General features: G+C 41.4%; 1 protein-coding gene across 2 annotated transcripts; it reads left to right on the top strand.

Moving 5' to 3' along the window:
* Positions 1-3800: 3800 nt before the first annotated feature.
* ZBTB21 (zinc finger and BTB domain containing 21) lies at positions 3801-23248 on the top strand. 2 transcript variants are annotated; one of them, XM_086618332.1, is made up of 2 exons: positions 3801-3812; positions 16060-23248. In XM_086618332.1, exon 2 carries the CDS (start codon positions 16073-16075, stop codon positions 19247-19249), a length of 3177 nt encoding a protein of 1058 aa, XP_086474458.1. In that variant the 5' UTR covers positions 3801-3812; positions 16060-16072; the 3' UTR covers positions 19250-23248. The 2 variants fall into 2 exon arrangements, 1 of the variants encoding a protein (XP_086474458.1); XR_015222405.1 differs by lacking the exon at positions 3801-3812 and having other exon boundaries at positions 16060-19400; positions 21318-23248.
* The last annotated feature ends 3206 nt before the right edge of the window (positions 23249-26454 follow it).

Genomic DNA, 26454 nt, shown 5'->3' with positions numbered 1-26454 from the left:
TAAGTTACCTGTGTTTTGAAAGAGTATTTGGAATCGATAAAGCTGGACCTCTGGTGTTTCTGGACATTTTCTGCATTCAACAGCGGCTGAAAGGAACCGGTTCATTCAAGTGTTTTCTGTGATGACAAGTAACAGCGCTTTACTTCCCAGAAGTCCTGGGATAGAAGCCGGTATCTAAAGGAACAGGGTAACAGCCATAGTGTGTCCTGCAGCATTAGCATTTGCTCTACTGGTAAGATTTTCAGGGCCATCTGAGAGTGAAGGCAGTTTCTTAAGAGATTAATTATCTCCCTCTGCAACATGTCCTTGGCAATATTAATTCCAGAGTTTTTGGTGGGAAACAAGAAAGACACAACACTCTGGCCCTCGGGTACTGCATTTGTGCTATTACAGCAGCTATGGGAGAACCTTAAGAGTTTGAAAAGCCACGCTGCCTAGGAGAGGGGATGTGGCAGCAGTATATACTCCTCAAGCCATCAAAGTATAGAATGGATCTCTTTATATGGACACCAGACTCAAAGAAAATTTACCAAGATGAAAAATTTTAGCATCTACACCTAGTCAAGGCTCTGCCACCAAAACGAAGCAAAATTAGACTGCATGACATTCCTTCTGAGATGCGTTCTTCTTTCTTTAAGCTCTCTCCTTCTCTCCCCTAAACCCAAGCTTTTCTCTGCAAAACTCTTTGGCAGCTGCTAATATAGGAGTGCCTAAGGGTATCCTGAGATACTCCTAAAGCGCTCTAAAGGAAAATAACCTGATGTCCTTAGTTTTAAATTAATCATACAAGGTCTAAACCTTCACTGAAAAATTTTTAGGAGACTATAAATTAAAAAGAGCTAAAACTACAGATCTAGAAAAAGACAGCCTAGCTCCAGGATATTTATCGTAAATATTTTTATACTGAAAATGAAACAAACATCAGCATTAAAAAAACAAACTATTCAGAGTACACAACTTGTACTACAGCACATTTGCATCACAAAAACAGTAACTTCTCATACTTACACATACAATCAATGCAAGTGTTTTAGTTTTTATTTGTAAATTTTCTCACAAACTCCATGTATAATCACCCATATTTTTAAAATAGTCTGCTTCACATTCATGTTTTGCAGGGTTCAGTTTTTAACAAAATTCCAGTGATTAAGCTTGCTGGTGAGTATGATCAAAAGTTCATCTGAGCAGCTATTGGATACTCTGAATGAAAACCATACCTTACACTCGACAAACCTGCATCTGGTAATAACAGCTGCAACCACACACATCTAGATGAAAAATGAATCAAGCTAAGCACTGCATCAAAGCATTTAAAATTAGAAATGTTTGAAAAAAGTGTTCATAAACAAGCTATTCTTGAAGAACAAGAAAGCATTCAAATAATTGTGAATGGCATATTTGACAAAATTAACCTACTTAGAGACAGCTTAAACCCCAAATAATTCTACAGCATTAGTATCTTGCCTAGATTTCATTAGAATAAAGAAAATTCTGATTTGCAAGGAATTAAGGCATCCATGCAACTTTAACAAGGTCAATTCAATCAGATTCAATCATGAAACACAGTCAGATTGAGTCTTATGTCCCTTTGAACCACAAAATCTTTGAGAATTACGTTCAAAATTTTCCCAAATCATCTGCTTAAGTTTAAGGACTACAGAGAATAACCGCAGTCTGGTGCCAGTGCTATTCAAGTTGCGATGCAGGCTCTATTCTAATGGCTGCGCTTTCCCTAGGGAAACCGACAAATTAAAAACACTGCTAATAACTAACTGCACAGTAAGACATACTTATAGACGTGGATGTGCATGTACACCTTAAAGAACACCGGGCAACTCCAGCACGGAGGTTCTCCATGTGTGACACAGGCCCTTTTAGAGAACTGTGGACAAGAAAATAATTATGCAAGACCAGTTGGTTTCTGCTCAGCTGGGAAATAACTGTGTATATAGGAAAAAAGTTATCAGGGCCTTGCTAGATTTATGAGCTCAGGTTAGTTTCACAAATGCTTCCCTGGCAGCACAGCCAGTGACACTGCACAAAGTGCTTCAGGTGAACAGATCCAGCTGCTCTTCTACTTGTTCCCATTACCACACTAGGCCCTATTGTGCCAGAGCAGTTGTCTGCGCAGCCGTGCAACAAACCAAATTGCGGAACTATTCCAGATGAAACCAAGCAGTTTGTTTGGTTTTCGTTTTCGTGCCGGCTCATCACACAGCCATGCTCATGTCAGGACAGAAGCAGCAGTGGCACAAGCCGGTGAATGAAAGAAACTCACTCCTTTTACAGGCTGCTTACCAAGTTTGCAAAACCACCAAAAAAGCCAACAGTTGCAAAAAACCTACGTGGAGAGGTGAGAGAGGAGCCGGACACAGTGAGGCATATCACCATCCTCTTTACACGAGGTTTAGCCGATTTGCAACAAATCCTTGGCAAAAAGGTTTAAATGCAGCATTAAACACATGACAGAGATTCCAGTAGCTGCTTCAGAGTATTTGTGATTTACATGAAATATCTAAAAACACTAATGGAAAACGTGTATGCAGATTAAATGTTAATCTCCAGAATACGAGCTGTCCTTAATGAAAAGATAATGGGTGAGATTAGCTTTTAAAAAATAAAAAATCTTGTAATTCTAATTTCTATTTTAATGCTTGTATTTTGACACATAAAGCCCTATTCAGGTATTTAATTCAAAGCGGATAATTTCAATGAGAAGCAAGCCCAAAGCAATTATAATGTCCATTATAATTTTTCAAATCACATCAAGATGAACAAGTACAGCAGTTCCAAAGAGTCCGAGCCAAAATCCACCAGCGCCCAGGCACGTGCCAATACCCGGGAATGGTATTGGACTAGCTTGCGAGGACGCCACGTGTGTGCCACTAGAAACCGAGCTTCTTTGCAAACTGCGCCGGATCTTCCCCCCTACATTTTAGAAAAACGTGGATTAAGACAAAAAAAAAAGAACACAACGAAACAGAGCATTAAATTAGGAGAACAGCGAATTAATGCTCTCCGCAGAGGTTTTTCCCACCCCCCACCCCCCCGTATCCCCACCCGCAGTACACGGAGCCCAGGCCAGGGAGGGGGTGCAGGGATGGCGTCACTCTACCAAATCTTAATGCCTCTGTCAACGGCCCACCGGTGACACCGGCCCCGCAACGCCGGGGGAGGCGGGAGGAAAGGGACGACGGCGGGGGTGCGCGGCGGGGAAGCGACCGCCTCCCCGCCGCGCACCCCCGCCGTCGTCCCTTTCCTCCCGCTTCCCCCGCCGTGTCCCGACCTGCGGACCCCTCCCCGCGCCCCTCTTCCCGCCCATCCCCCCCACCTCCGCGGCTGCCTCAGTTTCCCTTCCGCGCGCTACGCCGTTAGCGGGCGAGAGGTTGCGGGGGGGGGGGGGAGGGGGGGTGACGGTGGCAGCCGGGGACACGTCGGTGGACGCCACGCGCCGCCCGGCGCGGCAGAGCGCGTGAGGCCTCCCGCCCGCCCGCCCGCCCGCCGCCGCGCGCTACCTGCGGGGGAGGGGCGGCGGGTGGGGGATCCCCCCCCCCCCATAACCGCCACTAACCGCCGCCACCCTCCCCGCCGCGCCAGCGCCTCGCCCCCCCCCCCCCCCCCGCTCCCCCGCCGGCCAATCGGAGCGCCGCGCACGTGACGAGCGTTCCCTTCGATGACCTCATCCCTGGTGTGGGATGACGTCAAATTCAAGATGGATGGAATCACGGCGGTGGCAGCAGCGCGCGCGGGCGAACCGTGAAAGGAGGCGCCGAGGGGGGCAGCAGGGGGGGGCGCGGCTGGCGGCGGAGAGGGTGAGTAACGGCCGCGTCTCGCACCCGTTCCAGGGGCTGCCCGCGCCGTACGGGTCTCCCCGCGTACAAAGGCGTCTTTTCCTGACGTAACTCTGAGGTGTTTTTTTTTTTTTTTTTTTTCCCCACCGAGCGGGGCTGCGGTCTCCGAGCAGCGCGCTGCGCCTGCGCCGGTTACGAAACCCGTCTCCCTCATCTCCGCGCATGCTCCTTTTGCTTTGAGGAAACGGCTCGATGCCCGGAGCGCCGGCACACGCCCGCCACATAGACCCGCCGGCCTGCCTTCTGCGCATGCTCCGTGCCCGCGCTCGGCTTCAGCTGTGCCTCGTGCGCATGTGCCGCACCTCCCCTTTCCCCCCGCCCCGCCCCGTGCCGGAATCCCGCGGAACTGCGCCTGTGTGGCGGCCGGAACCGGCAGCAGCGCCCGCCGTCGTCACTCTCCCTCACGGCGCATGCGGAGCGGCGCCGTTGCCGGGCGGGCGGGTGGCGGGGTGGGGGGAGCGGCGTCGCGTGGGGTGGGGGCGCGCGCGCCTGCGCCCCGCCGGGGCTGGGTGGGGTGGCGGGAAGGAGCGCGCGGCCGCCCGCGCGCACGTGCCCGCCCACCTGCGCCGCGCCCCGTCACAACGGCCGCGTGAGGAGCGGCGGGGCGGGCGGCCGGGACGCCCCGGTGGTACCGGCACTTCCGTCTGCCGCGGGAGCGGCAGATCACGACTCTCCCCGGGCAGATACCGGCTCTGGTCTGAACTGTAAAACATGGCAGAGGATCCAGGAGGGCTGTGCCTCAGCGTCACAGGCCCTCCCAGGTGTGTCTTGAAGGGAGAGCCACGCTAGCCTGCAGATTTCAGGGCGGAAAGCAATCCAGCAAGGTTCCTGCGACCTATAAGTACATGCAGGTACTAAACGAAGTGCAGTTTTGCTAATCCAAGCGCTCTTTGGCTGTATTATTAATGAGTAGGAAAAAGTACTGTCTAGCGGGAAAATCCTCTCTGCTGTATGCCAGCATGTGCTATGCGTTTGCAGGAAGCTGTGGAAGGTATTCTAGCCGATCACAGCTGTCAGAGAAAATTTTACTTCAATGCTCTTAAAAGTCCGAACTGTCATATGTCCAGATTGGATGTGGCTCATGTAAAGTATCAAACGGCAGGAAAACTTAATCTAAAGGAGTTACTATGAGGAAGGAAACATTGTGGAATTTTATTGTGTACTGAGTAAGCTCTTCTTAATAATTAAATGGCACTTGTTTTAAAAGCTGTTCAGTTTTTTTGTTGTTGGACTCACAGTGGAAGTAAGAGGTAGGTAGGCTGTGGGTATCAGAAGAGATCGTGATGAATTAAATAATCACATGACTTTTTGTGAATACAGTGAAGATCTTGTAGTTACAGTTAATATTTGTATCCTTAGATGTTAATAGGAAAACATATTTAAAATGTATTTTTATACATCAAGGCTTTCAATATTAAATCAAAGGTAGTAAATATGTATTACAGGTAAATCTAGTACTGCTTTATGTTTGTATTGCCTGAACAATGCCAGTTATAGTGTTCTGTTCTGACTTTACTCAAACTGACAAAGTTACTGCTTTGACTACAATTTTCCACCAGGGTTATGCTGATGTTTTTGAGGGGAAGTTTTGAGCAAACTTTAGCAACTGTTTTTATAAACCTTGTTTGCAAAAAAAAAACCCCGCAACAAATTATGTGGCCGTCTCTTGGGTGGAAGGGGATCTGGCATCCCTTTGTCTCAGAAATTTTATTACCCACATGCTGTATGGTTGTAAACTCATAGGAATACTTGGTTTAATCTACCTGTAGAAAATCCACCCAAACTGACTGGATTATGAACATTTAAAGAACTGTCATTTGCTTGTTCTCAGTAGGGACTTGCAGGGAGATGTCACAAATTGCAGCCTCTGGGGTTTTCGGCTACAACAGTATGTGCCAGACCAGGATTTATCAGGGGGTTCTCCAGATGTGAGCTCCTCTGAGCCTGCTGGAGCCAAGATAACCCCTGGGGATTGGAACTGAGAGTGAGCGACCTTGTCTCTTGCTCTTAGTGGTGCTCCTACTCCTCCACTAATTTCAACATGGCCCCGTGATCCAAAACAGGATTAAAGTCATAATGAGTTGGGTGCTTTTTTGACACTTAAGGTAACTTATCCTTTTGTACATATTAGCACTCTAATATAAGAGGCAATAGGTTGTTAGAAATTCCTGAAGTCCTCTTTGCGCAGTACATTTAATGATACACAGGTGTGATAAATGTGAGCATTTGTGCTTCCTTTTCCTACTAGGGAGGTTCCAAGTGGCAGGGTGATGCTCTGTCAGCTAGCTCAAATTCAACGTGCTTCTCAGACTGAGAATCCTCCAGATTACTAGAAGCTTGATATCACCAAGAGATTAGGTTTTATGAGCTCATGTTTTTTGTGTATGATGCTAGAGAATACTGATACACAGACAATTAGTTGGTGCTCTGATCATCTTCATAGTAGTGGCTGACTATGCTTACTTTTAAATTTTTAGTTTGAGGCATGCCAACATTTGGGTTCCAAAGGACAACTGTACAGAAAGCCATGAGCTTTCATGCTGTATTGAAGTTGTTTCTTTTTGAACTTCAGTAGCTGTGAAGCAGTTACTGTAAAAAAAAAAAAAAAAAAAAAAAAAAGTAATTTACCATTATAGTTTTCAAGGCTTTGAAAGTTGTTTTATCTGCAAAATATTGATAACTACCGTCTATAAACAAGTGTAGACTTACAGGTTAGAGGAAGGAGGAGCTGGGGAGAGGAAGTTGGGCTGTAATGACCCGAATGGTTTGTACTGCACTGGGAGGTACTATGCTATGAGTCACACACTACAGTTGCAGCTATTTCCCACTCTCCTTAGAAGAAATTCTCAACTTTTGAGCAAGTCAGCCGTTTCATAATGAACTCTGCTACATTTAACGATCTGAGATCCTCAGAAGGGAAGAAAAAAAAAATCTTTACAGGAAGCAAAATCGTTTGTTGCAAGTGGAAAGACTGTAATGTACCCTGCTTTAAAATAGGTATTTTGTGCAGAAGGAGTTGCTTTCCCCAAATATTTATGGTGTAGGTTTAATATCAGTCTATGTACTGTATTTTTTTTCCCTTTTTTTCCTTAATGAAATTTAAGACAGCAGTTCTATTTTCTTTCATTCAGCAGTGAAATAATAAAAAAGCAGCTTATTGGCTGCTTTATGTATTATCTTTTTCTAGAATAGTTCAGACATTTTATGAACAAGAAAAGAGTGTTGCAACTCTTTACCTTCCTAAACTCATTCTACCTCCACCACAACCACCATCAGTTCAGCAGTCTTCCAGCCCATCAAAAATAAGAAAGTTTTAAAATCACCTAGTCCTGATTTTTGAGGGGGTTTCTCCTCTGAGATTTAGTGAAACACCACACCTTTGTTGTGTAAAACTGTTCCATACAACCTCTGATGAAAAAGCATGAAAAATCCTTTGGCCAAATAATTTCCAAAAAATGTTGTGAAACTTGTCCTTGTATTTGTATACAATTTGTGTATATACATATAAATACATTGTATACAAATTAAATTGTCATTTGTATACAATTAAATTGCATTCTTCAGGAAAGGAATAAATATGTTTCCCTTTTTTTCTCAGAGCATTAATCTCCTTATCCATGGTTTATCCTACATCAGTGTGAGTAATCTTTAGGTTGCGATTCAGTCTCTTCGATAAGTTGTCGTTAGCGCAGGGGCAGTTCTTTCACACGAGGCAGTGAGTGTCCCTGCTGCCCCATCCCTCTGACTCACTCATTTCCCTCCAGCACAGCGTAGCTCCTGCGCAGGCCAGCACCAGGCCTGACACCACAACACACTGGAACTAGGAGCACCAGTAGCCCCACTGGAGTGGGTGCCCTCCAGCTAAAAAACATCAGAGCTACTTTAGAGTGAACTGTTTGACATTCTGGCCTGAATACGTTTGTGAGTGTCTTTGGAGAATTTTTCAAAAATAGTATAGTTGGTTCAATAAATAATGTCTCGCAGAAATCCTTTTAAATTAAGTTAAGAAACATGGATAGAAGAGCAGCAGAATTGCAGTGATTTCTAATCACTGCTTGCCACTACCTAATCTACCTGTCACAAGCAAGAGGAATTAGTTTATTTTGTGCCAGGACATAACTCTGAGTACAGTCCTTCAGCTGTTGAGGTCAGTGGCCAAATACCCTGCAAGTTCAGTAAGGATAGGATCAGCCCCTTTCTCATAAATACTTTTGAGGAATGAAGAAAAAATACATGTTTTTCTTGTTCATGGAGGAGGATTTTAAATATTTTTTTAAAAGCAGTATGAGTCGTTGCCTGCCTCCAAATGCACGTGAACTTGGAGTAAGCTAAAAATATTCCACATTCTGTTCATGACCTTGTAAATCTCTTATGTGAAACTCATGTAAAGTTACTGTTGTCCTTCCCCTTTTACAGTATCTTGCATCTTCTTCCCAGTATCTTGCCTGTAATTAATGATGGCTGAATGGAGTTTTCTTTAGATCCCTTCAGTGTGCGGGAGACACCTGCATTCCCTCACCCACAAGTTTCTCACTTGGCAATTTTCTAGACTCAGCTTTTCTGCATGTTTCAGATTAAGTGCATGACTTTTTTCTGCCATCTCTAGTTTTCTTATAGAAACCTTAGTGTAAACAATTCTGTTGATAGAAAATTACCTTATATGGGTATAGCTGGTTTCTCTTCCCATCTAAAATATACTATGCCTGTAAAAAGCACCTTTATATTAATAGAAATATGCCCACAGTTACAGTTTGTCATTTTCACTATACCAGCAAAATTAAAAGCAGTATGTAGACAAGATTTTATTGTGAATTGGGCCAGTGAAACAAAGAAAGAGTGACTCATACAGTAAAGCAGACGACTGAATGTTATGCAGTTTGGTAAGTATGTCTCAGTATTACCAATAAAATAATAAAGTCAACCTGTAGAAAGAGTACAAGTGTACACATTTGGTGTGTCTCCCCTTCTTCAAATTCTTGATTTCATGCATCTCTTACCAAGAAATTATATGAAATATTTCTGGGGATGAGCTTTTTGTAGGTGTTTAAATTGAATATTCTGCTATCAAGCCTTTAGGTCCTGTCCCATCGGAGAGTTTAATGGCAATGTTGCAAAACTCAAGAGAATGAAAACTGAAGAATTCTTTAGGACTTTTAAACTTTTTAGTCTCGTGATTTAGTTTACAGTAATTTGGGTGATGAGTTACACACCTTTCATTGAGGCTAGGACAAACATTTTACCAAACTGTTTCATGTGTTTGAATCTTCCTGAGCTCGTTCAAGAAGAATTAGAAAAGCTCGAAGCCAGCGCACATTCCTGCCCTCTCCCTCACATCCAGTAGTTGTGCAATCCCATGGTCAGCTGGATCAGTTTACTGATCTGACAGAAAGCTAGTCCTTCCTTGTTGGGGGAGGAGACATGGACTGCTCCTTGCAGGAGGAATCTCTGGTTAGATTGGACTGAGAGTAAGATGAAATTGCACCCTTAGCTGCTGCTTGTTTGTAAACAAGAATGAGAAGGACAAGTGGAGCTTTGCGGTGTTATTCTGATGTTTTGTAGTTTGCTGCAAGTCAGGAGGAGCTGTTTTGAATGCCAGTTGGCAAAAGTGTGGGTATGACCTGAAAGTGAAAAGTAGCCTCTAATTTCTGAGAGAATTTCTAGTCTGTATCAGGATAACTGCTAATTATTTGTCTCTAATGGAGCGCAAAATAGAGAGACTGCACAATGTTACAGAATTTCTTGTTTTCCTCTCCCCAAATTTCTGCGATAAGTAGTTGGAAATTAATACATCAATTTCACACACTAGCAAATACATTATTTATCTGATGTTAATACCTGTCTTCATACAAGTGAGTCTTTACTTACTGCTGACCTGTTGGAAATTAAAAACGTTTGTCTTCATGGAGAAAGTTCACATTATTTTCTGCAGTGGAAAACAGTGGTAACAGCTGCAATCACATTTCGTTAAATCCAGGAAGAGAGAATCCCCAAACTTGCAGCAATAGATTACTCAAAAATTTAGTTAGAAAAAGATTGTAGAAGTGCAAACAATCTTGCTCTGCAGGTTTAGAGCTTTTACATGTAACTTTTGGAGGTATGTGAGGGGGGGTGTGTATAAATATATATGGACTGTAGGAGAGTATCTGTTGCAAAAGCTGTTAATGGGAGAAGAGACATTTGAAAAACTGTTGTCGAACTTAAGTAATAAAATCCAGCATAGGATACTTGAGTAGAAGTTTAAGCAGTGTATCTTTTGCATCTGGACTCTTGATGAGTAATGGGACTTTTTTTCCTCTATTTTGTCTGAAACAGCGCGTGAATTCTCAGAGCCATCAAATCCTTTGCAAAGCACTCACAACTGAGTGCAACATTCCTACATTTACCTGGGGATACCCCAGGAAGTCACTTGTATTTCTTAGCTGAGTCTTGTAATCCATGTTTCTTTGGTTTCTTTAGTGGGTTTGCTCCCACCACACTACTTATGTATGTTTTCCCTGTTGAAACCCCTGTTGAATCTCCCTTGTTGCTCATCTCCTCTTTCCTTGTGTTCTCCACTTCTAACTGCGGTTTCCCACAGCCCTGGTGCCTCCTTGCTGCAACATTGCATCTCATTAAGTGTTTCAGAACATCATCTTTCCCACTGCCACCCCCAACGTGCTATTAACACAGCTTTAGCTGACAGCTATGTTGTTATAATGGAAGTCAGCAGGCAACATCAACATCTTGTTCTAGTTGCTTGTGTATTTGCAAGTGTAAGCTGTTACACTGAAATTGTTCACACAAATATCTCCATGATTCTATTTGTAAACTTTCAGCGTCATTGACTTCACTGCTTCTGAAGGTGAAGTTTCACATGGGCAAAGTTGATTGAACAACTTGCTGAGAAAGAATGGGTAGTTTCATGACTTCTCTTGCTGCAACGTTGATGCTCATCTGACCTCTCAGTGAGCCGATTATGCTTCCAACTTATAAAATAGCAAACTGATATAAAAAGGTGGGTTGATTTTGTTTGGTCTTTCAGTTGTTTCCTACTTCATTTTAGGGAGCTGAATCAGCTTACTGGGAGGTCAGCTGAGCAGCAGAACTGGTGAAAGAAAGAGGAGAGTACCACAGGGCTGGGAGGAGGAGATGTGAGAGTAAGGGACAGAGGAAAGGAAGGGGAATTACTACTTCAAGGGCAGGTAGCTGTTGAATATCAATAAACTGCTGAGCCAAAGATTAAGCTTTTTCACCCTTTCCTTGTGAAGAGTTTTCCTGAGAAGAGATTTCCTTTTTGCAGAACGTAATTTTAAAATAGCAGAGGTGTCTTTTTCTATCCTTGTTCAAAAATAAAATAAAATCAAATAGATCTCGTACTAATTATAGTACTTAGTTTTCTGAAATTTAGTTTGCTGAGATCAGTAGAGGGCTGTTGAAGACTGACACTAGAATCTCTTCTTGGCCTCCTGACGAAGGCTGCGGGGGCTCCTGCTGCACTTGCTCTTCTTGGGTCTGGAGTCTTGCTGTCACTGTTCCTCCTGAGGACCAGCAGCTGCTCTAGCATGTGGCACCTGAACACAGACAACAGGATATTTTCTGATATGCTCCTGCTGTTTCCTTGATGTCGCCTGAAGGTCGTGGAAGAAAAGAGGAAAGAGCTTTGTTTCCAGTCAGTAGTGAAGATGGCTGGGAAAAAATGGTTGGAGAGAATGGAAGCACATTATCTAGAGAAAAGAGCTGAGGTAGTTAATAGCAAAATAATCTTCATCTGAGGAAATATGAGTCCTCAAACACCTGGAATCAAATCTGGTATTACAAGAGACTGCCATAGTTCTGTTACCTACACGATAGCTGGGCACCGCTTTTGTGTCAGGGCTGAGCGCAGCCCGCCAGGCGTTGGCTTTGATGACAAACTGTTGTAAGAAGTTCTTGTCTTCTCATAGCTGCTCTGCTGCCACCGTTTGCTACCTCTTCAGCTGTGCCAATGTGATCGTTCTTGAGATTGTGGTTTAATATAAAAATTGACCAGCATTTGAAAAGAAATATTTTTTGATTTTCATTTATTGTCTGATCTGCTGTGTAATACAGGCCTGCAAGTATTTGTACTGCCATAGATGAAAGAGTGAACTGCAGCATGCAGATAAAATAAAAAAAAAAAGAGACCAGAAATGTCTTGGATCAACTTTGCTACTAAGAAGTGTTCATGTAGTGAAATGAAATCGTACATTTACTGTAGTAATTTTCAGGGGTTTTTTACATCTAAGTATTTCAGGCTTTCAGATGATCTGTGTGAATGTCTTTAAATGTTTCTGTAAACGGGTTCTGGTTTTGTTTCTTGAGGTATCATAGCTTGTTTTGTTTCTGACTGTTGTGTTTAAAGGCTATTAAGCTGCAAGTCAAGCACTTGAATTAGGAAATACCAGGATTAAAGCTGCCTTTCCAGGATTAATTTGGTCCCTTGCAGTTTGTGTATGTTGCAGCCTTGGTTACTGTTAAAGTGACAGAGTTACATTACACCAAAGTGCTCTGCCTCCTTCACTGCACAAAAGAGAATCTGAGAATGACAGGAAGGATTGTAGCAGGATGCTTATCTCTGTCTTGTTTAATGTAATAAATTGAAGGTGTTCTATGAATAAACAAGGAGAATGTGGAAAGAAGGATGATGACTATTGAATTCTGCTTTAGACGTGTAGATTTTACACTCGTCTCTACTAATGCCATTGCTGTGTTATGATGGACAAAGGAACACATAGTGATTACACTGTGTTTATTCTGCGAGTGTCTTATGGAAGACACGAGGCCTGGGTGTCTTGCATAAAGCAGATTAAAATGAAATATTTTCAAATATTTCCAAACATTTGGCTAATATACTCTTTCTTCACTGTGTTCTTGAAGTTCAGGTTCAGCAGCAACTTCTATTGGGTGTTTCTACAATACTGTTTTAGATCAAGTTTCCTCCGTAAGCACACTGTTGACCTGTTACCTCCATGTACCATTCTGCAACTTGCATCCCAGATGAATCACTTGCGTTTGCAAATTCAATTTCTTTCAGATGAAGCTAAAGGAATTAGCTAGATGGTCACTCAGAGTTGCGGGCAATGGCTCGATGTCCAAGTGGAGAGCAGTGACTAGCAGCGTTCCTCAGGTGTCAATATTGGGGTCGGTGCTGTTTAGCGTCTTTGTCAGTGACATGGACAGTGAGATCGAGTGCACCCTCAGCATGTTTGCTGACGACATCAAGCTGTGTGGTGTTGTGGACATGCTGGAGGGAAAGGATGCCATCCAGAGGGACCTTGACAGGCTGAAGAGGTGGGCCTGTGAGAATCTCATGAAGTTCAACAAGGCCAAGTGCAAGGGCCTGCATTTGGGTCGGGGCAATCCCAAGCACAAGTACAGGCTGGGTGGAGAATGGATTGAGAGCAGCCCTGAGAAAAAGGACTTGGGGGTGTTGATTGATGAGAAGCTCAACATGAGCCGGCAATGTGTGCTGGCAGCCCAGAAAGCCAACCGGCTCCTGGCCTGCATCCAAAGAAGCGTGGCCAGCAGGTCGAGGGAGGTGATTCTGACCCTCTACTCTGCTCTCGTGAGACCTCACCTGGAATACTGCGTTCAGCTCTGGGGTCCTCAATATGAGAAGGACATGGAGCTGCTGGAGTGAGTCCAGAGGAGGCCCACAAAGATGATCCGAGGGCTGGAGCACCCCGCTTCTGAAGACAGGCTGAGAGAGTTGGGGCTGTTCAGTCTGGAGAAGAGAAGGCTCTGGGGTGATCTTATAGCAGCCTTCCAGTACTTAAAGGGGGCCTACAGGAAAGCTGGAGAGGGACTTTTTACAAGGGCGTGCAGTGACAAGACAAGGGGCAATGGCTTTAAACTGAAAAAGGGTAGATTTAAATTGGATATAAGGAATAAATTTTTCACTCAGAGCGTGGTGAGGCAGTGGAACAGGTTGCCCAGAGAAGTTGTGGATGCCACATCCCTGGAAGTGTTCAAGGCAGGTTGGATGAGGCTTTGAGCAACCTGATGTAGTGGAGGGTGTCCCTGCCCATGGCAGGGAGGTTGGAACTAGATGATCTTTGAGGTCCCTTCCAACCCAAACCATTCTATCATTCTACAAAAAGATGCATTCCTGCAACACTTGTTCTAGTAACAATCCAAGTGTTAATGGGTGCTCAGACCACAAGACTGGATGAGGGCCAAACTCCACCACTTTAAATTGCAGTGGCATCCACAAAGGAGATGGTAGCTCACCCCCTTCCACTAGACGATACTTTTAAGTAAAACATAGAAAGCAAACCAAAACAGATTTGTTTCTCAACTTCATAGAAGCTTGACTGGTCTGCTCTTTTTAGATGGAGGTGTGGGGATTTACGCATTACAACTATCCGAGGTGAATTAAGGATAAATTAGTGTCTATGAAATGACACTGCAAGACACTGAAACACTCAGTAAAGACAGATCTGGTGAGGAAAGAGAATTCTGCTGTTGCTATTGCCATGACACTGTTAACTCATTTGGTGGTTTCAGATGGAGAAGTGGTAGCCCAGTCCTATGATATCATCATTGGCCTGAGATGCTGTGTGCAGCACCCTTTAAGTAATTTCTCAATAATACCAATTTAGACTTTGATCACTTATTCATATCCATTAATATATCCATCCACCCTTGTTTATTACTCATAGGCTTCTTAATATTGTTTTTTATTTTTATAAACTTTTCAGGTTTGCATGTAAGCTGATGAATAGTGAAACTTTTTTGTTGTAGTAGCATACATCACGTATAAACTAAAGAGTAGTTTCTCAAATCATCTATAAAAGGAAAATAATTGCTTTTAACTGACACATCATTGACTTGTTTTAGTACCACCATGGAGGAAGGCAGTGTCAAATTCTTACAGGTTAACTTGAACAGAATTGTAAGAGTATCCATGAAAAAAAAGAAAATTGGATATTGCTGATTTCCGTGTGTGTGTGCATGTGCACAGATGTGTAAATTTCAAGTCATGCCACAGAAGTTCTTTGCTTAAACTAATGTAAAACCTGATTCTCTTCTTTTGTTAAGACCTAATCAGGAGCAGTCTATTGAGTTATTGAGACATCCTGCAGTATGGAATGGGCTGTCTTTTGAAGCATGCGGAACATGGAGATTTCTGCACTGCAGTTTAATTTGTGCTTTTTGTACTCTTGGATGCATCCGAGGGTAACTGTTCCTCAAGTATATGGGTTGTAAGCCTGAAGTGCTCTTATGCTAATGAATGAAATGGGGAATTCAGTTCTCTGATAGCTTTTAAGCTAGAACAAAGCAATATGGGGATACTTCAGTTGTAGTTGTGACATTTCGAAGAAAACAGATCCTGTCAATGCAGTTATAAGTAATGCATATTTGATAGCTAGAAGTATATATTAAAAACACTTATTAAGTGTAAGAAAACATGATGAATTAATCTAGATTACAGACAGTAATCTTGCTTCCTTCTCCCTTCCCAGTGTTAATGTCCTTTCCATCCTCCTATTAAAAATGACAACAAAACCCCATTAATTTGTTTAGTCAGCAGCAGACTGTCGGGCTTGCTTAGCCTCAGAAAGGTGACTTGGCTTAACAAAGCTTCAGGTATCTGATTCAAGAGTTTATCAAAGCAGTTGTCAAGATAGATCTTCATAAAGCTAAAGCTGAGAAAAAGATGATCAAGAGTGAAACGATTGAACCGTTCCTTCATGTGGACAGGTGTATTGCAGGAAGAGAACAGAGCCCCCTTATCTCCCCCCTCCTCAGTTAGTGTTCTGGTTCTGTCTGGGATAGAGTTAATTTTCTTCCTAGTAGCTGGTATAGCACTGTGTTTTGGATCTAGGATGAGAATAATGTTGATAACACACTGATGTTTTAGTTGTTGACGAGCAGTGCTTACACCAAGTCAAGGACTTTCAGCTTCTCACACTGCCCTGGCAGTGAGAAGGCTGGGAGTGCACAAGAAGCTGGGAGGGTACATAGCCAGGACAGCTGACTCAAACTGGCCAAAGAGATATTCCATACCATATGATGTCATGCTGAACATTAACACTGAGATGTTTTAATTCCCGTACCTTTCCTCCAAACAAGCTGTTTTTTTTCAGCACTGCTGATGGTTGTTTAGCCAGCTTATGAAGTGCAGAGGGATTAGGTGTGTTTGCTTTATCTCTAACAACAGTTCACATAAGGCAACCTACAACTTTTTTTTGTTGTTGTTCTTTTTCAGAAACATCAGAATCATGGAGGGGCTTTTGCATTACATAAATCCAGCACATGCCATTTCACTTCTAAGCGCACTGAATGAGGAGCGTCTAAAGGGACAGCTGTGTGATGTTGTTCTTATAGTAGGAGATCAGAAATTTCGAGCTCATAAAAACATTCTGGCTGCCAGCAGTGAATACTTCCAGAGTCTGTTCACGAATAAGGAGAATGAGTCTCAGTCAGTGTTTCAACTCGACTTTTGTGAGCCAGATGCTTTTGAAAATGTGCTAAACTACATTTATTCTTCATCTTTGTTCATTGAGAAAGGCAGTCTTGCAGCTGTGCAAGAACTGGGCTACAGTCTTGGCATATCCTTTCTTACAAACATTGTTTCTAAGAGTCCTCAAGCTCCTTTTCCAGCTTGTCCTATTAAGAAAATACTGTACCAAGACGAAGACGAAAGTAGTTCTCAGAAGAGAAGTGTCATTGTCTGCCAGAACAGAATTGAAGCACAAGCGAAAAGTATAAATCAAACACAACATGATCTAAGCCATACTTCTAAACCTTCACCCTCTGTTGCTGTCAAAACTAGCGGTAGACCACAAGTAACAAAACCAACTGAAATCCTTCAGAACTTATCACTGACTGAAAGGAGATGGCTGAAAGAAAGCCCTGTGAGCTATACCAAGGTTCATGAAACTTCTGGAACTGTGGAGGATCACGGCAGAGGTGGTTTAGTGAAAAGGAACACAGTACTGCCTCAAATGCCTTTAGCAGAGAAAGAAATTGCAAGCGATGAACCAGGAAGCAGTGGGCAGCTTTTAAGAGGAAAGGCCGCAGAGATGTCATTAAAAAGACTGCGTCCACCAGTCTTGTCTCTGCGTGGCGCATCAGAATCTACGTTTTTGTTGCGAGAGGCAGGAAAAGGAAGTGGTCAAGGTGAAGAAAGGAATTTGCTATACTACTCAAAGTTAGGACTAGTAATCCCATCTAGTGGATCTGGTCCGGAAAACCAAAGTATTGACAGAAGTGGGCCGCTTGTAAAAAGCCTCCTTCGAAGGTCACTGTCCATGGACAGCCAGGTTCCTATTTACACATCTTCTGTTGACCTGAAACCTTCACAGGTATCATCATCCTCCTCACCAGGAACTAATGATTCCCAGAAGACGTTTAACGTTGTATCTCAAAAGTCATCCTTGAAAGAGTCGTCGGAGAAGTTAGTCTTAGATGAAAAACCACAGGTAATACAGCCACATCGCCTTAGGTCTTTCAGTGCCTCTCAGTCAACTGATAGGGAGGTTGCTTCCCCTCTCACAGAGGTGCGAATAAAAACTGAACCCAGCAGTCCGCTTTCAGATCCTGCCGAAATAATAAGAGTTACGGTGGATGATGCTTCAGCATCGACAAATAAAGACTTTCATTTTAAAACTGAGGATGATCATAAGGAACCAAGTAGACTCCCAGCAAAAAGGAGATTTCAAGCTGATAGCAGACTACCATTTAAGAAACTGAAGGCAGATGAGCAGGGTTCTCCTGGGTCGGAAGATAACTTTGAGGAAGGTTCAAGCCCTACGCACCTTGATGCTGATTTTCCTGATTCTGATGTCAGTAAAGATGAATACAACGAGCTGGAAGAAGCAAGACCAAATAAAAAATTTAAATGCAAGCACTGCCTTAAAATTTTCAGATCGACAGCAGGTCTTCATCGTCACGTGAACATGTATCATAATCCAGAGAAGCCCTATGCTTGTGACATATGCCACAAGAGATTTCACACAAATTTCAAAGTGTGGACGCACTGCCAGACACAACATGGAATTGTGAAGAATCCCTCACCAGCTTCCAGTTCGCATGCTATTTTGGATGAAAAATTCCAAAGAAAACTGATCGATATAGTGAGAGAGAGAGAAATTAAAAAAGCTCTAATTGTTAAACTAAGACGTGGCAAGCAAGGTTTTCAGGGACAGTCTGCTTCACAAGCACAACAAGTCATCAAAAGGAATTTGAGATCGAGAACTAAAGGAGCCTATATTTGTACCTACTGTGGGAAAGCTTATCGTTTCTTCTCACAATTTAAACAGCACATAAAAATGCACCCAGGGGAGAAAGCAGTCGGAGGAAATAAGGCTCCTAAGCAGAAAGATCATGTTCATACTGAAAATCTGGTAGAAAGCAAAGAGGTTTATCAGTGCCGTCTCTGCAACGCGAAGCTCTCCTCACTTATTGAGCAGGGAAATCATGAGCGACTCTGCAGAAGTGCTGCCGTCTGTCCTTACTGCAGCCTTAGGTTTTCTTCTCCAGAGCTGACGCATGAGCATGAAAGCAAGTGTGAATACAAGAAGCTTACCTGCCTTGAGTGTATGCGTACCTTTAAGTCATCCTTTAGTATTTGGCGTCATCAAGTCGAAGTTCACAATCAAAACACAATGGCTCCATCAGAGAACTTTTCTTTACCTATCCTGGATCACAACGGAGAAATAACTAGTTCGTCAAGATTGCCTCCTCAGTCAGAATCCAATAAAAAGAAGAGTTTTGTTGCTGCGAAGGAAGATGGTGTGTTCAGTGATTCGTCAGAACAAATAAATTTTGATTCTGAAGATTCCTCATGCCTACCTGAAGACTTAAGTGTTTCAAAGCAGTTTAAAATTCAGATCAAAGAAGAGCCTGCAGATGATATAGAGGATGAGGTCACTGAAACGAGCAAAGAACCTAAGAAAGTATTCTCCAACAGAGATGCTGGTGTGTGGTCCTGCGAAAAGTGTGGGAAGATTTTCACTCTGCGCAAACAGCTGGAGCGTCACCAAGAGCTCCTGTGCTCTGTGAAGCCATTTATCTGTCATGTGTGTCACAAGGCCTTCCGAACCAATTTCCGGCTGTGGAGTCACTTCCAGTCTCATATGTCACAGCCTGCAGAGGAGTCCACAAATAAGGAGCCTGAGATATGTCCACCAGCTAATTCACCATCACCACCACCCTTACCTCCACCCCCACCCCTCCCCAAAATCCAGCCTTTGGAACCTGATAGTCCAACAGGCTTGTCTGAAAGCTCCACTACTACTGAAAAATTATTTGTACCACAGGAGTCAGATACACTCTTCTATCATGCTCCACCACTCTCAGCAATCACATTCAAAAGACAATATATGTGTAAACTCTGTCACAGGACTTTCAAGACAGCTTTTAGCCTTTGGAGCCATGAACAGACACACAATTAGCTTTAACAGGTACCTTAAAAAGCTGGTTCGGTGGAGGCTGTGTTCGGGATCTCAGATGTATGCCATATAAACTAGAAATCTAAGAGGATCAAAACGATGACAACAGCGAAAAATTTGGAATTTGTGATGCTGCTTGGATTTGAAGATTAAGGTAAACTAGCTTGGTTAGTAGGTAGAAAGCAGAGTAATTTAAAATACTGTGGTCTGGGATCTAATAGTAACAGAATAATTTTTATTTCATTTAACACTGAAGTACGATCACATCTGGATTGTATGCATGGATCTTCATCCTGTGATGTTGGTGTGTGCGTGTGTATTATATATAAAGTTATATATTAAATGAAAGAGCAACAACAATTTGGTTTCTAATTGTGAGTTTATAGTAATGAAATACGGTAACCAACTTCATTAATTATTTTTTTTTTAAAGAAACCAACACACAAGCTCCATATAAATAGTTGCCATGCACTCGTGGTTAGGGAGGAAGTGGATTGAGTGTCTTGCTGTATTGACTTAGGTCTTAGAAACCTTTAGCAATAACAAACCAACCTCAAGTTTGAGTAATCTTGATGTTATTGGATACGAATGTTTGATATTTTAAGGGAACATAGAATTGTTTTGTTGTTATATGGAACTTGTGCAAATTAAAATAGAATCTAAAGTCAGCAATATTATTACTGAGATTTTATATAAAAGGTAGCAGCAAGCCTGCTTTCAGCCATTTAATTATAAGTTTCTAAGGAAAATTGGGGGAGAGGGTAGTTTGCTTTATATGATGTCCCAAAGACTAATTTACTATAGATACTTCGGTAGCTGAAGTCATTGTATTTAACAGCCATCATAATGCAAATGGTACTGTTTATAATATGAACTAAGATTGAATGGATGCCAGACAAGTTTCATAATTTTGTTTCCACTATTTGTACAACTGTTTGTAATTCTAACTACAAAGGAATGTATAACTATTAAATCAAAAAAAAGAGCTCGTTAAGGGACAGAAGATGAGTTGTGTTACTACACACAGTAATAAGCTTGGCCATGAGTACAAAGATACGATTTAACAAAAACTAAAAATGTAAATATTTATATAGACACCTGTATAAATGAAGATGTGTTTGAAATTTGTATTAAGCATACATATCCAGCTCAAAGCAGAGGAAAAACCATCACACTACAATCACTGCATTTTATGAATACAATGCTTAGAGTATTTCTTTCTACCGCTTTCTATCGTATGTGATACTGTGTTGCAATTTTCTAATTTGTTGAAAATCATGGTAATAATGGGCTGCAGATATTCTGTGGGGTTCCATTATTTTACCTCAAATCACAACTGGAGCATTTAGTGTACGTAGGATCATTGAAATTTACCAGAAGCTATAGTAAGGGTCCAAAATTACTCTGTAAGTGGAAGAAATGTTTACCCAGAAGTAGGTGGTGAACTAACAGTGAAAAATTCTTCTGCTAGAATTTAAACTTAATGAAGTGGTGATGGATTAAAGTGAACATAAATGATGCAAACGGTATTTGTGATCCTGACTAACTTTACCCTGTGTAGTTTGGGAAAGGGGGACTGCATTCCACACTATGTGGTCAGAGTCCTGTCTGGGTTCGCTGAAAGCAACAGGAGTTTGCTCACCAGTTTCAGGGGGAGCAGGAGTGAATCTTTAATTCTGTATGTAACCGTGAACAATTTTTCATCATCCCAAACTCAAAAGTAAGAAGAATTGCGAGCTGACACCAAGATTTAGCAAAATTAAGTGCAAGAGTAACTCCTAAGAATCTGAGGATGGGCATCGTTAGTTAGGTACGTGCAGGAATAGATTTTTCTCAGTGAAAGCCCAAGTGTGCTACCATTTTTTCCAAAGGATTTTTTTTTTTTACATTATTTTTCCTGTAAGTTAAGTTTAAAAGAATTGGCTCAGGATGGACCCCTGACTTTTTTTCAGCTACCGAAATAATTGCCATGTTAGTCTTAAACCTATTCTGTTTCATTTTGGATTAAAACCTAAAATTGTTACTAAACACTTCTAATAGTAACATGTTGTTCTTTTTTGTCCTCTTTCAGGCAAATTGTAGCTGAATATGATTATGCTAATTTGTTAGAATATCAGTTAAACTCTTTCGGTGACACTGCAATTAAAACAAGGTGCTTGTTTAATAGCGTTGTGGTTTAGGGCGGCCGGCAACTAAACCACGACAAATAGTGACATTTCTAGTTATTGACTTTTTTATTCCACCTAATAAGACTAAATTTCTTTCTTACCAGAAACAATTTCAAATTAAAGTGGTTATTGCACTTAGCCTGGTTTAACAAAATCAGAAAAACATAAAGCTTCGCTAAGTATCCTTTAAATGTATTTAAGAAATCTGTGCATATAGAATATGAACATGTTTTTGTAAAATGGTTCCTAAGTTTTCACCAGTGATTCCTCTACACAACAGTCTGAAAGTTTATGTGTAGCCTTATAAAAATCAGTGTGCTTTCTGAAGGAAGATGGCAACTAGTTCAACTATGTCATAGTCATCTAACTTCTAACTGGGATTCTGCTATGTGATGTGATGATGAATTCCACACGCTTTCAATCAAAACCTTGTGCAACATCTTTGAAGAAACCTTGACCTTCTTCCTGGTATACTATGTATTACAAAAAAATCCATAAACTATTTTTGGTTTAAATAGCCTCCTTCTACATTTTTCTTTAGTTGGTTTGGTTTGGTGTTTTTTTTAAAAAAAGTTTTGGTTTTAACTTTGAGCATGTTCTGTGGGTTTTGTTTTAATTCGGTTCCTGTTGTTTAGTAAAGGAATTCAGGATGTCTGAAGTTTAAATATGAGATGTTTATATAGCAGTTCTGGTTTTCTATTAGCTTTTATACAGTATCTTAAAAAACCCTTGATAGAAGTGTTTATTTTGGAGGATACAGAATAAATATGCTTCCACTTATATAACTTTAATATATGTTTAAAAAGTTAAATTATGGAAAAAATGTTAGTTGCTTGTTTATAAATAAAGGTCTTTTGAAGAGTGTCTAGTTTGGCCACAGCCAAAATAAAAGGCGAATTTATGATACAAAAGCCTGTCTTCATCATATTTTGTTTAATTTTGTAGCTATGTACTAAAGTGACACAAAGTTAGAGGTCTTGTTAATTATAAAAAGCGTTTCGCTTCTTTTCTTAAAGTTTGTGACAGGAATGTGCAGATGTTTTAATATATAGATTAGAATCTTTAATTCTTTTTTTGCTATTTTTATAATGTCAGATAAATCTCAGAGAACTATCCTGCTTCAGTGGAAGTACAGTGGAAACTTCTAGTGCATTTAAGAGAAGCAGGGTCGAGCCATGAAATGGATTTTGTTTTGGGATTTTTTTTCCTTTCAGGCACTGTGTTGGCAAAGCATCTAAGCCTATGGTTAAGTTCCATGAAGATCAGTCTTAATTTTCTTTAAACACACGCTTAAGTTCTTTGCTAAATTGGGACCATGATCAACCTTGAAAGTGAGCAATGACAGAAAAATACATACAGATTTTTTTTTCGGTAAAGGGAGAGTGAAACACCCTGTGACAGTTAATTGAGCAGATAACCTGCTGAAGCAGTAGGTGACACTAGAGTTTGTCTTGGATGTTTCAGATGGAGATGTAGCCTTATCAGTGAACCAAAACACAGCTGTAAGAGACTTGTTCCTGCATTTCCTACTTAGGCAGGCCTTCTAGTGACATCCAGTAGATTTTTTTGTCTGATGTTGTTTGTTTTCCCCCCAAGTAGGACATGCGGGTTTGATCTGAAGCTGCATGTGCTCTGTTTTTGTTCCAAGCTTCCAGTGATAAAACTAGAAGTTCCTCACATGGGATAAGGACAGACTATGCCTAACTTCTTGGCACTAACAGTGAGGGTGCAAATATCTGGCATGTGCCTATACTGTTCAGTAAAATTGTTTACATTTCCTACCAGAAGATTTAGATTAAAATCAAAGCAAGCATAGGGTTTTGTTTTGTTGGTTTTTTTTAAATGTTGCTGTTAATGAATCAGTGTTAAAATCTTTTGTTGTTGTTGTTGAACACAGCCTGATAGTATTTTTTAATGTCATTGATTCTTGTTTATTTAAAATGACTTGTGAAAAATTGTACTATAACTGTTGTACATAAAGGGACACTATCAAGAGAAAGGTTGTATACAGTAAATGTTCTTATCTGTATTAAGAATACTTAATAAAATCGAAGAATTTAAAAACATGAATTGAGTCATAACACTTGAGCTGCTTGAGCATGAAAATGCCCGTTAAGGGCATCCGCAATTGTTGCAAGGATGTCTGAAAAATGTGTCTGAGTTCTGTGGGTTGAGCTTATTTTTCATGTTGCTTTTTCTCTCACTGCTCCAGAATAAAGGACTCAGTCCATTTTTCCTTTTCCAGTTTCTCAGCGATAAACGTTACCTTTTAAAGACACGAGCTTCCCACTACTGCAGCAGCATCTATCATTAAAATATGTACGTAAAACCAGAACAAACCATCTTGTGCAATGTAACATACAAAATACATACGAAGTATGCATTTTGAGGCTTATTCTTGACAGTGTCCCTTTTTAAAAAGCAGGAAAATGGCACCACTTTTAGTGCTTGGGTACAGGGGAATAGTTTCCTACAGTTTCTAGAAATTGGAGTTATCCAATATATTTGCTATAGAATTTTCCAATTAGTTACACAAAATCACTTGTCATTTTAAAGGATTATAGAGGTAAAACGAAAGAAGCTGGCTTTATAATCCTGTATACCTTATAGTCATTCTATATCAGTTCAATACACCAGGATGGGTTTTTACTTTTTTTAGGACTGAGACTTAATAGCTTAGGGTAACTTTTTCTTTAATGTAATGTAAATCCATTGCTGCTTTGTACAACTTTTTCTACTGTGTGTTTTCTTTACTTAGATCTTGACTAAGAAATGTTGGCGTCCAATAAACTTACACTTTGTTTCTTTTGAATTACTGTGTCTCATACTGGAATCTCTTGGCAAAGGGTGATGTTATTGTACATACCATTGTGTCTGTGGGATGGGAATTTTATTTATAAAAGAGCATCTTTTGATCTGCTTGTTGGATGTAAATGATAGTTTTTACATTACTAAAATAATGGCTTTTTGTTTGTTTTAGTATGTGCTCCACTGGACCTTTTACTGGAAAACACAAGAAACCCAACTGCTTTAGACAATTTCTTACAAACTTGAGCACAGCCCAAATTCTCTTTCCTATGCAATCAGTGATTAAAATGGGACCTTGTGGAGGCAAGGTTACATCAACTGAGTATCTCTTTCATCTAAAACTGGATTGAACCAGATGTTTGAAAATACAAAGTCAGGAATCTTTATGGTATTTTGCAGTGCTCTCATCGAAAGCAATTTTGCTGCATGTATTACCCCTCTTCAAAAACCCCTGCATGGGAATGTAGAGCGTGGATTCCCACGATGCAGAAAATGATCTCTGTATCATTTGGGAACAGGGTTTACTAGGCTCCTGTCTTCGAAATAGAAGAGACCTATCTTTGAAAACTCTTAGGCCAGTTTTCTCAACTTCTTGGACTCCACATTTGCTGTCCTTTGCCATTTTTAATTTGTGTGGTTTGGTTGAACCCATTGACCAGTTTCACTCACGTTTAATAGAGGAGACAAGGTCTCAAGACAAGGTCTCAAACTCAACAAGTTTCATAAAAATCACTTGCTGGGTAGCAAAAGAACGGTCTTAGTGGGAAAGATGAGATTTGAAGGAAGAGCATGTGCTGAACAGTTTTCTGTGCTTTTTACCTCAGCACTTGTCACCGTGTGCAGGTGTACTGTTGTCAGAGTAAGCAGGGTAATACGTCAGGTGAAAAACATGGCAAAGCTGAAGTACTAGGTCTGCCAAACAGTCAGAATCGAGGGTTGAAAGGGCACTCCAAGCTCAAGAGGATTCAGGCCTTTGATGCTCTTTAAATCTCTTTGAAAACAGGGACAAAGAGATCCTGGCCTGTCCCTCGGCGGAGTATCCCTGCACTTCAGAAGTTAGGTGAGCTGTGGAAAAAGCAGAGGGAAGGCGGAGAGCTGCTCTCTGACTCGTTCACAGAGTCGTAAATCACCAATGTTTGGTGCTGTCTTTCTCCTTTCAGCATAAGGAATTCTGCCAGTTCTTTCTGCATCCAGTTAAGATCTACATACAGTCCTCTCTGTTACTGTTTCGGAGCAGTCTAACATCTGCTTAAGTGCTTCGCAGAAAATGTCCGCTCTAGAGACCATACAACCAATATTTGACATAAAAGTCAAGAAGCAAACCAAAATTATTAAAGAGGTACTGATAATGCCGTAAGCACTGTGCCTGTTTTCGTGGTTACTTTTTGTTCTAATTCCAGTTGTCTGCTTCTAAGACAGTTGCTCTGCAAACAAATCCAGTAATGTTTACTTACTTTTCCATTCATAGTATGTTTCCAGTTATCGCTCTTTTTTTTTTAATATACAAACACTAACAGGATAATTTTTACTATTAGACTTACATGGATAATATTTCTGTTTCCAGTCCCGAAGTACTCTGGCAATAAAAATCTTCAAGGTGTTGGCTGCAATGAAGCAACATACACAACTTTTATTTCCCCTCATTTTACATGCATTGAAAGCAAAGCCGGTTTCTACTAACAAGAACGTGCTTTAAATTGCCTCTGCAGTTTTGATACAACCGTTAACAATTTCTTAATGTCTTTTCAGTCAAGGATCTAGGATGGACACAGTTCTTCCATGTCATGGAGCCCTGGTTGTAGTCACTAACTTAGGCTGATATTTGAGGGCACAGGCTCTCATCCAGCAACATGCATCTCTCCAATGAAGTCCAGTGGTGTTACAAATGAGGCAGTGATGAGGCAGTAAGACCTGCTGGGATTACTAGCATCCAGGGATGCTTCTGCTGGAAGGAAGAGACCATGCTGAAGTTTGCAGGCTCTGCAGGCAGGTGTCTGAAGGAACAAAGGGCAATGAGCCAGAAGAAGAGGTGAGAGAAAGTAGGATGACAACAGCAGAAGAACGTAAGATACAGCAGAGAGCACACTGTGGCCCTGCCAAAAACAACGAAAAAAAACAGTCACTGTTTTAAGGTGTCATTTGTGATGAATACTGCTCTTTGGTTGCTGCTTTTTCCTTCCTTTCTTCCCTAATGAACAGCTAGGCATTCCTGGGGTTTGACACATTCCTAAC

This window comes from Tauraco erythrolophus, chromosome 1 (assembly GCF_009769465.1).
Source record: "Tauraco erythrolophus isolate bTauEry1 chromosome 1, bTauEry1.pri, whole genome shotgun sequence".
In the NCBI taxonomy this organism is placed as follows: Eukaryota; Metazoa; Chordata; class Aves; order Musophagiformes; family Musophagidae; genus Tauraco; species Tauraco erythrolophus.
The sequence above is the reverse complement of the archived record's forward strand: the minus strand, read 5'-3'. Positions and strand labels throughout refer to the sequence as shown.

Excerpts from the sequence above, each read along its gene's own strand:
- ZBTB21 (XM_086618332.1), top strand. The coding sequence starts at position 16,073 with ATGGAGGGGCTTTTGCATTACATAAATCCAGCACATGCCATTTCACTT.